We start from the raw sequence: 12,227 nt of genomic DNA, 5'->3' as shown, positions 1-12,227 counted from the left end.
CAAGGATTTGAGACAAAATGAGAAAAGATTAGCTTTATTATGCAATTTTTTCAATTGTAATCAATTTCCCCAGTCACAAATGGAGAACCCAGGAACCTGTAGCATTGCCTTCAAGACTGGGGAGGCAGAGGAAGAGTATGTGCCTGATGTGTATATGTGGGGTGTGTGAGCATGTGTGGTGAGTGTGGTTTGTGTCTGTGGTGTGTATGAATTTGTGGAGTGTGTGGGAGTGTGTGTGTGTGTGCTGACAGCTTCCTTTTCTTTTCTATGGAATCGCAAAGATAGTGAGCATAACTGTTCCCCATAACACCTTTCTGTCTTGGAGCAAAAGATCGATGAAAGTAAAGAGGTAGATATATAGGAAAGAAATTGGGCAAAATAAATTAATTCTAAAATTATTGAAAAGTAGACATTATGGCAAATATTTTCTTCTTTTGAGCTGCGTCATTGGGACTTGAGCAAATTGGAGCCAGAGATAGAAGCATCATAGTGTGGCCGCAATAGCAATGCAATGGATTTTATCTCTCTAGTATGTAATCTTGTTAGGATTCCCCAGGGAGATGGCAAAAAAAATAGCAGAAATAAAAAAAGAGCAAAGGGACCTTCAAGTTAGGGGAATAATGTTTGGTAAACAACTCTGTCCTCCGCTCTCAATGTGGATTCAACCAAGCATAGTGCATAGAGACAGAGGCAGTATGAGATGTGGGCTGCCTAGACATTTTTAGAAATAAGTAGGTATTTAAATAGTAATTGTTAAACTGATTTACAAATTTGGGAGGTCATATGTCTTTTAGATTTGATTCTGTTAGATTTGTTTCTATTAGCAACTTAGCCATATTAAAAGTGTTGACACGGGAAGGCACCATTTATGCCCATGCTTGCATTATTTTAGTGCACTTTCACATTAGTATACATTTTTATTTTCCTGCGTAGTAGCCTAAATGAGATAATACTTCTCTTAATTCAGGAGGCAACTTACGAATCCCGTTCAATTTATAGTATTTTTAATAAAAATATTTTCTCCTAAGAAGTGTGCTCCTGTAATGCTAATTGACGGTAACCCAAAAGAATCATAAAAATAGGCCGGGCGCGGTGGCTCAAGCCTGTAATCCCAGCACTTTGGGAGGCCGAGACGGGCGGATCACGAGGTCAGGAGATCGAGACCATCCTGGCTAACCCGGTGAAACCCCGTCTCTACTAAAAAATACAAAAAACTAGCCAGGCGAGGTGGCGGGCGCCTGTAGTCCCAGCTACTTGGGAGGCTGAGGCAAGAGAATGGTGTAAACCCGGGAGGCGGAGTTTGCAGTGAGCTGTGATCCGTCCACTGCACCCCAGCCTGGGCGACAGAGCGAGACTCCGTCTCAAAAAAAAAAACAAAAACAAAAAGAATCATAAAAATAAGGTGAGCTTGCCAAGGTAATCTACAAAGCAGAATTGTAGCATGCCAAAAACTGGGTGCTCCCAGGTTCAAGACAGTTTTGAATCTTGGCTCTACCATTGACTTGCCATAAGAAGGTAGGTAAATTACTGAATCTCTTTGTGTTCTTGATTAATCATCTGTAACAAGGCGGTGTTTATACCTCTCCTGCTGGGTGAGAAAGCTCAGTAAATAAACTAAGGGAGATCATCTACAAGTTAGTTCATGGTCAATAGTACTAGCAATATGGTCCAAAATGTTCTTTTTGTTGGTAAGAAAAGTGAAGACCAAAACAAAACAGCAAAGAGAAGTAGAGGCTGGCCTAACTCCCAGTCCAAACCAGACCCTGAAGGAAAGTTTTCACCTAACCATATCACAACCAAGACAAAGTAAAGACATCTTTCTCTTCATGTGAGACCTTCAATCAAAGATCAAAATCTTCATGATTACCAATGACCTAATGTACGCTTAGATTTACATTTCCTAAGAACAGATCATGTGACTTCCCCTCCTTTCAAAGGGACATAACTATTCTTCACACAATTTCCACAAGTTGTGTATTAATAATAATGAAGTAAGAGTCACAGCTCAGGGTATAACTCTTATAATGAGTTGAGGCAGAAAAGTCCCCAAACAAATGGTGTGGGTAGAGGGACACAGGAGAGGCTGGCTCACTCTCAGGACAGGGTTGTGAAATCCGTCTTTCGGGAATGGCAGTTGCCCTGAGCAAGGGGTCCTCTTTCCACATTTGTAGTTCCCCACTGGAGTTCAAATTAAATTAGGTCTCACTTAAATTGGATTTTCTCCCATTACATTAGCATTTCCACAATCTTGCCAACATTTGGCAACTTGCTAATTAGTAAGAGGATGACTCTGGACTGGAGAGTTAAATCACATTTTCCTGCTGCTGAATAGGCCTGGTCCTGGCCTCTCAAGGAATACTTTCTTGGGTGTTCATTCAGTTTTTATTCTGGTGGGCATACCTCAGTTGGCAAATTTAATCCACCCACAAGAAATTGACATTACAATGACTTTTTCACTAATCTGAAGAAATGGAAATTTAGAAATATGCCAAAATGTTTCAATTCCTGGGTATTACTTCAGTATAAGTGAATCAGGAAAACAGTTAACAAGTCAGCAGCTGACTTATACTTATGCTTATACTTATACTGAGGTAATATCCAAGAATGATTTGTCTCTTTGATAAATAGCAGAAACAAGCTTCAGAAAATTAATGTAAGACAAGGATAATTCTTTCTCAAGAATTGTGTTCCAGGGTTGCAAAGGGCCGAACCTGAAAATATTTATTTTCCTAAGGTTCTTTCGTCTTCCCATTATACAGAGCTTCAAGTGTATCCAGATACTGGAATAATAATAATTTGAGCTGGAATAAAGTAGCATAATTTTTGGAAGCTGAAATGGATAATTTCAGCAGTATCTTTGGATTATTTTCTTCAACTGCATTTTCAGCTTTGCTGTTGCTTTAGGTTTACTTCTAAAAGCACAGATATCCAAGGATCTCACATTTCTTGTTATATGTGTATATATATGTACATACACGTATAAATGTATAATTAAAATAAATGTATAATTTGAGATCCTATTTGTGAGAATATATATATACACACACATATATATGTATATATGTATATAGAGGATCACAAAGAGGATCTCAAGTTAGTCCTAGCAGAATTCTTATTAAATGGATAAACCTAATACTTCTAAATCTGCTTAGTCTTTAGACATCTGTCATGTCACTGTAAGATTTAATTGCAATAAACTTTCAATACATTCAATTTTTTTTTTTTTTTTTTTTTTTTTGGTGGTGTAGAGTGGGTGGGTAGAGGGGACTGAGTCTTGCTCACTCTATTTCCCAGGCTGGAGTGCAGTGGCGATCTCTGCTTACCGCAACCTCCGCCTCCCTTGGCTCAAGTGATCCTTCCGCCTCAAACCACCCGAGTAGCTGGATTTATAGGTGTGTGCCACAAGCCTGGCTAATTTTTGTGTTTATAGTAGAGATGGGGTTTCACCGTGTTGGCCAGGCTGGTCTAGAAATACTGGCCTCAAGCAATCCGCCCACCTCGGCCTCCCAAAGTGCTGGGATTATAGGCATGAGCCACTGCACCCAGCCCAAGACTTCATCTTTCATAATCAATTCTTGTGAAGCAGGCTCACAATTTCTCATCATCTTAAAGAAATGTTCTGTTTAAGGAATAGCTTCCAATTTACGATTTTATTCAGATTGAACCACTTATTTAATTTAACGAGATTTATACACCTCTTCCATTCTATGTTTAGGTTCACTGAGGTCAACGATATCTGGTCAAATGGCTAAAGAACTAAGGCCCTGTGGAAAAAGACTGGGAGCAATGTTAAAAATTTACAACTGCAGAAAATTTTACCCCAGGAAACACACACACACATACACGTATATATGCACTTTAAATCAACATACAATATCCCTGCACCAAACATTGAGCTGCTTAAATCATAGAATCCTTTTTGTGCATCAAACAGCAATATGCTGAAGAGATTTTCAGGGAGTCGTGCATCATCCATCTGCCGAGTCTCATTTCAAGGAAACCGGAAGTTGTATTTGGTTGTATAATAACGGACTCCTCCGATTTGATCAGGATCTCAGCTGTCAGAAGCCTTTTCCTGTATTCAGGATAAAGGGAAACATGACCAGGCACAAATAACAGGGTAGATGATGTGCCTTTGTGGCAGAAACAAGCCTCTGTATAAACAAAGAAGAGGGTCCTCAGCCACGGTCCCCCGTTGCCTGTTGTCCCTCTCTGTTAGTGTGTACTTCTACTGATTGACTTTCTTTTCTGAGGAGAAACCTATGGAAAACAGTAGGAAAATGTTTTAGATTAAAAATTAACATTTCATTTCCTTCTTCTGGCTTAAGGCTGACATAAAGTTCCAGGATGGCAAAAAAAAAAAAAAAAAAAAAAAGAGTTATGTTATATTCATGAGCTCCCCACAAGTTTACAGTGAGAAATCAAGAAGCGGGAAATGGAGGGTTATTATTTTAAGCATTGACATATGCTTACCATTTTGTGAAATCAGTTGTGGCCTCGTTCTAATTATGCCTGAAGCGCAATGTTCTACACTAATTCTCACTCTTGCTGGCATTTTGGCTTGGGCATGTGAAAGTAAGTCATATATATGACTTGGGTTAGTTTCAGTACTTACCCCAGAGAAAGAAAACTTGCAAAATACTATCTTTTAAGATATGGTACTGGGTACCTTACTGCCAAAGCTATAGAAAATATCATATAGAAAGATTTGTTGGTGTATCATGAAGATCAATATGAAAAATCTGGAATATTTTGATTGAATACTATTTGATAATTAATACTACATGAAAGACAAAGTCAAATAAGTTTACTCATGGCAACAGGAAAAAAAAAATCATAGAAATGCCAAGAAACAAAGTGTTATCCTTATCCATGATAACTTAAAAACATGCTGAATGTTTTGTACTTGTTGCCCTCATTTGGTATACCAAAGACATGCTAAACTAACACTTTGGTAACAAAAAATAAAGCAAATAGGAAGATAATAAGTTACTTTTCCAGGCTGAAAAATTATGTTGCTGAGGACTGTGGTCATTATGTTAAAAAGGTATCTAATATGTTGAGAACATAAATTTGAACCCAGAAGCATAAATTCATTGATCTAACCAATCTAAAGTTAACATTTAATCCACTAATGATACCTCTCCCTTGGTATCTTAAATATTTTAAAATTAACTCCTCTTCAGTTTGGACAGTGCTCTTGTGAAACAGGTATAGAATTAAAGATCAATAGCCTCATATTTTAGATGGAGAGAGGCTGTGGCCCATGAGATAATCCATGGCAGAATGGAAATCTGAACAAAAAACAAAGATAGATCTTTAGTTTCTTGAAGGGAAGGCAGAATTTCCCTAAATGTACAGTGAGGGTGGGAGGAGGGCCTCAATCCACTATGACTGGTGTACATGTAAGAAGAGGAAAATCTGGACACAGAAGGAAGATGGCCATGTGAAGACTGAGGCAGAGATTGCAGTGATGCTGCCACTAGCTAAGGAATACCTGGAGCTACTAGAAGCTGAAAGAGGCAAGGAAGTCTCCTCCCCTAGAAGATTTGGAGGGAGCTTGACCCTGCCAACATCTTGATTTTTGGATATCTAACCTTCAGAGCTGGGGAAAAAAAAGTTTTTCTATTTTAAGCCACCCAGTTTGTGGTATTTTGTTATGGCAATCCTAGGAGACAAATCCAGTCAGTATTTGTTTAGTTGGTTATTAATAGACATTAGTAAAAGCTAATTATAATATTTAGGCTTTGATCTTCTATATTGTAAAGAAATAATTTCACAACATAGTTTCATATCCCTACATTTTATGCCTTTCTAGACACATTAATAATCCAGCTCTGGCTCATTAGACAAAGCATAACTCTGTAACCTATGAAAAATTTGGAATGTACAGAAGTGACTGGCATGCAGTGCAATCAGAAACCATAGCTTTTTGACATTTCAGAAAGGAAGAAAAAACAACATGTTTTTTAAGGTTATACTAACTGTGTTATGACATAATTGTTCTATAAACATGGAAGTCATTTCGCATCTCATTCTGATAACAGATGAAACAACATGAAAATGTTCTTTGTAAAATCACATGTTTCTAAACAAAACCGTAACCCATTAATATCTGTGAACTTCAATGTATTAAAAACACCATTATTTAATGCTATACTGAGAGAAAGCCAAGTCTCAAATCACTTGAAAACATTCGAAACCTTTCATTTAAAATATTTAGTTTTTGAAAGAAGGGTTGATTTTTCAATGTGTCTCCAAAGCATTCTAAAATAACCACAGACAGTAACTGAGAGCAAAGCTGGAAATTAGTTAACTGGCAGATTGTGCGCCATGGTACTCACCACCTACCACCCTCAGTCCCTAGTTAGGAAGCCCTTCACTGGGGTCCCCACATTATAGAGGGCTCTGCTCTGGCCCTCCTCCAGCCACACCCTTCCTCACAGTGTGAGCAACCCTTCCTCCAGAACAAGCTCCTGGCACCCAAATGTACACCCCTGAAGTCCCTGCCCAAGTGATTCTGGACCTGCTTCCCAGACTCATGTGGTCCCCTTCCCAGTCTGAAGGCTGTCGAAAGAGTGCTGTTTGTAGAGTGGTGAGGGGTGTATGGACAAGGTTGGGATGTCCCAACTGGGCTGTCTTCAAGTTTGCACTCAAGAGTCCTTATGATGGGAGGGTGGGGAGAGAAGGTGGAGGGTCCCAGGCAGGAGGTCAGGGCTTAGGTCTCCCTGTGCCACCTTGTCCTGTCACAGACTGGTTTTGAATCTGAGCATTGTAAATTGTACTTTGGTTTTACATGTATGTTTATCAAGGTAGGAGGATAGATTATACTTTAACAGTTTCTATGCTTGATTCATGAGATTTACACATATAAGATGTAGCTTTCCACTTACTCTTGCTCCAGGCCCCAGAAATGTTAGAGGAAGATTTAGTGGTATCATTGAAATTTAATCACTCATTACCTGCTATACCTTTTAAAATGCATGAAGTTTATTTTTATTTTTATTTTTATTTTTTTTTTTTTTGAGAGAGAGTCATTCTCTGTCACCCAGGCTTGAGCACAGTGGTGTAATCTCACCTCACTGCAACCTTGGCCTCCTGGGTTCATGTGATCCTCCAACCTTAGTCTCCCAAATAGCTGGGACTACAGGCACATGCCACTACACCTGGCTAATTTTTGTATTTTTTTGTAGAGACGGCGTTTCACCATGTTGCCCAGGCTGGGCTTGAACTCCTAGGCTCCAGCAATCCACCCGCATTGGTCTCCCAAAGCGCTAGGATTATAGGCATGAGCCACCACGCCTGGCCTTAAACCAGTGATTTCTTAATAATCAATACCACAAAATTATTTTATGAGAATTCTGAACAATTCAGTTACACCAACAGATTAAAACGACCTTTTTAATTAAATGAACTCCAAACGAGCAAAAACCACTACTGAAATTAAATAATGACACATCCGTCATTTGTGACAAGAGTGATTTCAGAGTTCTTGCCAATTCTTATGACATGGCTTGAGCTATGAAATACATCAAATGTGGAAGCTAGTAAAGGAGGCATAGGAATCCCAAACAGGTAGATTTTTAAGTAAGGAATTTTTTGGTGGTGCCCTAACCACGATCAGCCCTCTTGCCTGCTGCTGGCCAGCCATAGTTAGTTGCAGAGTTGTGTTGGTGTGGAGAAGGATGGGTTTCAAATGATAACATACCCCTGGTCAGGTTCCACCAGGGCTGTCCATGCACAAGTTAGTTCATAACATATTTATTACACACTTAATCTTACATAGTACTGTGTCTTTTACTTGTGATATTCTAAATGTCAAATGAGTAGCATGCTGTGAGTTCATACGAAGATGAGATTATTGAGGATTAAACGCTAGTCATATTATTATCTGTGTTAGAGACCCATTCTCATTTTTGTATTTATAATTTTAGAAAATTTTAATAAAGTGAGAGGGGTACAGTAAGAGGGGCACTGTACTATATAATTCAAACCATAGGTTTTAGAATCCTATATATCAAATAATCTAATCCGTGTGTGAAACTTTATTAACTGTGTGATTTAGGTGTTACGTAAATTCTCTAAGCCTCGGTTTCCCCATGTGTTAAATAGTGCAAAACAAAACCTATTTTATAGCATTGTTGTGAAGATTGAAATAAACAACTCTTTAAAAACAGGCCGGGTGTGGTGGCTCACACCTGAAATTTCAGCAGTTTGGGAGCCCAAGGCAGGAGGATCAATTGAGGTCAGGAGTTCGAGATCAGCCTGGGCAATAGGCTGGAGATGGAGCAAGACTCCCTCTGAACAAAAAAATAAAAATAAAAATTAGCTGGGTATGGTGGTTCATGCCTGTAGCCCTAGCTATTCATGAGACTGAGGTGGGATGATTTCTTGAGCCCAGGAGTTCAAGCGTACAGTGAGCTATGATCACACCACTGCCCTACTCCAGCCTGGGTGACAGAGTGAGACTGTCTCAGAAAAAAAAAAAAAAAAAAAAACAGAAACAAAGCTTAGGTTGGTACATCATAGAGATTTTTTTGTTGTAGTTTTACATCTGTAGACACTGTTACATGGTATGCTTATACATCACAAAGCTCACTACATTTTTCCTAGCTAGACAAAAATCAGTACGTCTCATACACTGACTACAACGTTTCATTACTGCGTATTCTATTTAGTTTCTGAATGTCATCACAATTCGTTTCTACTTTATGTAATCACTAGCTTGTGTAATATTGGTCCAGGGAGAATTCAATAATGATATATAAATGACCTTATGGTATTACTAAGTTCTGTACTAAGTAATTGTATTTTCTAGTGATTAAACTCCAATTCAGAAAGAAAATATCTTTAATAGTCATTCCAGAGCAATATACAATGGAAAATTATAATTGGGTAGCAATTCTGCAATTATACAATAATAGATTTTAAAATTGCATATATTATGCAACACTCATTCTGGTTAATGGTATGCCTTTCTAATAAAAGAACTCCATTATTGTTGGAACTCAAGAACTTCATTAAAACCTCTGGCTATATTTGTAGTAGAAAGCAAAGAAAAAAGAGAGTCCTATAGAGTTTTGATAAATACCTGGACATTTTATTACGGAGTTCTCACATTTCATATTTCTTTTCTATGATGCTGTTATAATCTATGGCCTTTGCCACACCCATTGCTGCTGTGTACAGCTGTCCAGATTGCATATTGTATGTCAGCAGGCTCCATCCACATAGACGAACATTATGCACCCCTTAGACTTGTAAAGTTCACAACCTGCAAAACTACATGTGGTATCCCTGGCTTCCTATTTACACTCCATAACAGACTCCTTGTATTAAAAACTAAATTTCTGTGATCTCAGCTCTGACTTCAAATGAGATCAAATTTCAAGAATGGCCTGAAATTAGACTATAGAGCTCATCTTCAGCATTTTTAGATAGATTCAAATCTTTGGAAATTAACAAGTGAGAGTCCCAGGTGTGCGTCATATGAGACTTTAAACATGCAGCAGACATTTCTAACTTTTGATTATGTATACGTGATGAGAATAGAAGTGGGACTTTGATTATAGCTCAGTATATACAGCCTGCTTCTGGGTGGCCTCACAAGACCATAGAAAGAAGCAGTAGAAAGTATAGCAGATTCTAGAAACAAAAAAGAAAATGTTAAACCAATAAAAAATAAGATGTAAAAAAGTAATCTTAGTTGTGAGTACTTCATAAGTGACTTTTAGTTTTCCCCAGCATACTTTCAGGTGGGCATTGTGGGCAACCCTGGCCTAAACTAAGAACCCTGCCTTGGAGTCTGACATTTAGTCATAAGGGAACACAGTTCTGAGCCTTTGGTTTCCTCTGTCTGTCTGCCAGTGACATTTAAAACATCTGTCTAGCAAACTCAACTTGGAATAGTGGGTGTGCATCTGTACTTTGTAGTACAATTGCAGAACTTTGTTGTTGTTATAATACAGCTCTGCTTACAGTTTTCATTTCTAACCCCAGATGGAATTCTGACTCTGAGACTGAAAAAGGAACAGAAGCCAGCATTGAAGTTCATGCATTTCTGTATTTGCACATTTTCTGTGTCTTAAGGAGTTCAATTTAACCCCAGGTGCATCAAATTAAAGTTATGTATGTAACACAACTTTATAGTAAGTCCTCCCCAAGTACGAATGAATGTATGTTGAGTAAACATCCCAAAAAGATCCCATTAAGATGTAAACATGAAAGAATGCTCAACACAGCTGTGGTCTTACCATTTGCCTTGTGTTGTACATCTGGAGGAAGCTGGTCAAGAGCATGCCACTGATAGTCTGGCTGTGTGGAACAATAAAACATTATTATAGCAATATGGACTTCAAACCAAACATAGTGGCATGTCAAAAATACAATTAGGCTATGTGGCTTTTATTAAGCAGGTAACACAAAAGTAATTTCTATCCAAACCTATTGCCAACCTCACTCATCCTGCTTATCCCCCATCACTGCCATCATCTCTCCCTACTCCCTCTTAAATTCACTCTGTGTTTGGCCAGAATTTCTACTACTTTGAGGTTGTGACATGTTTTCTTTCTTTTTTTCTCTGAAACAGATGTGTTTTGAATATCTGCAGAAGTATAAACACTTGTAAAACTTACTACAACCCATCAATAAAACAAAGCAACTTAGCATCAACAAATACTCTTTTGGAGACCCTCACACTAGAGGCAATGAGAAGGCCAGGGGGGAAAAAAAAGCTTAATACAAGTTTTCTAATGGTTTAAGGAAGGAAATCTAAGCTATTAAATGGGGACTTGGCATTGATAGAAGTTCAGGATGGTGAAGGAGGGCAAATCTTTCCCTTTTTTCTATTCCGAAGAACCAATCCAACAGAACCTGTCTTCTAAATTGCTCGTATAGTTTAGTCTACAGAGACAAGATTTTTCTCTTGGGATTTTCTCCTAGGTTTACACCAGTTAAGAACAGCTAGATATTGAATGCCAAACAGATTGCATTGAATAAATAGTAAACCCATAGGTCTAAATTATCAAGATATCTTCAAGGCCCGGACCTCTGTATTTAACCCCTAGGAATGGAGCAATCTCAGCTTTACCTGCCCACAAAGCAGGTCTGTCTTTCTGCTCTGAATGCTCACCCCTGCCTCCTACTTCTCCACAAGGCACAGAGAATATAGATTTTTTTGTTCTGTAATTCAATTAGCTCCTAAAAATAACTTGAGGAAAATTTTTCTAACATAAGTCAACAGAGAGCATTTACAAGGCTGTCAGACCGCTGAAAGTCACCTACGAAGTTCAATTACTCAACAGGACACTGAGAAATGCTGCTTTTAGTGCAGTTTGACCCCACTGTACCCCCACTCTAGACACCTAGGCCCTTGGCTCCTCTGGCTTATGAAAAAGCTAGAACAGGAAATGAGATCACCTCTGTTTTTTATCTTCTCGTTTATTTTTAGACGTCTCAAATAACACATAGGATAAGTGACGTGAGCCTCAGTTTTATATTCCAGGAGGGTTACCAAAAGAAGGTAAATATCCTGTAATATTACCAGCACTGTAGCATGTGACTTAATTCAGCCTTCAATATAGGCAAGAAACATGAAATCTTATTTTTAAATTAACTTTGAGGATTTGGTTGTAAATTCTACTGTTATGCTGAGATTTTTTTCATCAGACTACTGCTTGAAAATATAGGCCATTCTGGCCAGGCGTAGTGGCTCACGCCTGTAATCTCAGCACTTTGGGAGACCAAGGTAGGCAGATCACGAGGTCAGGAATTTGAGACCAGCCTGGCTAATATGGTGAAACCCCATCTCCACTAAAATTACAAAAATTAGCCAGGCGTGGTGTTGTGTGCCTGTAGTCCCAGCTACTCGGGAGGCTGAGGCAGGAGAATCGCTTGAACCCAGGAGGTGGAGGTTGCAGTGAGTCAAGAGCACACCACTGCACTACAGTCTGGGCGACAGAGTAAGACCCCTTCTCAAAAAAAAAAAAAAAAGAAAAGAAAAAGAAAAAAGAAAAAAAATGTAGGCTATTCTACATGGCTTGGAGTCCTTTTTCAAATATAGGCCTTTATTTGGTGACAATTTTATGTGACCTGGACTTCCTTGCCTTTTTTAATTGACAGGGAATGCTTGATTAGCTGTAGTAGGTGAATTCCTTCCTTCTTTCCACAAATAAAGATTTGACAGAAACAATAATTTGTACTCTTAGGTAAATGTGAATGACTGATTG

At 38.5% G+C, this 12,227-nt stretch overlaps 1 protein-coding gene across 4 annotated transcripts in view; it reads right to left on the bottom strand.

Annotated features, from left to right (window-relative positions):
- Positions 1–3,653: 3,653 nt before the first annotated feature.
- Positions 3,654–12,227, bottom strand: part of TNIP3 (TNFAIP3 interacting protein 3) — a 95,443-nt gene continuing 86,869 nt past the window's right edge. For 2 of the 4 annotated variants that reach the window (XM_011996778.1, XM_011996779.1), the window contains exon 13: positions 3,654–4,260. In XM_011996778.1, the coding sequence (XP_011852168.1) occupies positions 4,216–4,260 (45 nt within the window). In that variant the 3' untranslated portion in view covers positions 3,654–4,215. Of the gene's footprint in view, positions 4,261–8,198; positions 8,301–10,253; positions 10,315–12,227 lie in introns of all 4 variants that reach the window. The other 2 variants (XM_011996777.1, XM_011996780.1) reach the window with 2 other exon arrangements.

The sequence above is a fragment of the Mandrillus leucophaeus genome, unplaced genomic scaffold, assembly GCF_000951045.1.
Source record: "Mandrillus leucophaeus isolate KB7577 unplaced genomic scaffold, Mleu.le_1.0 Scaffold523, whole genome shotgun sequence".
NCBI lineage: Eukaryota > Metazoa > Chordata > Mammalia > Primates > Cercopithecidae > Mandrillus > Mandrillus leucophaeus.
This window is presented reverse-complemented; position numbering and strand designations above follow the sequence as displayed.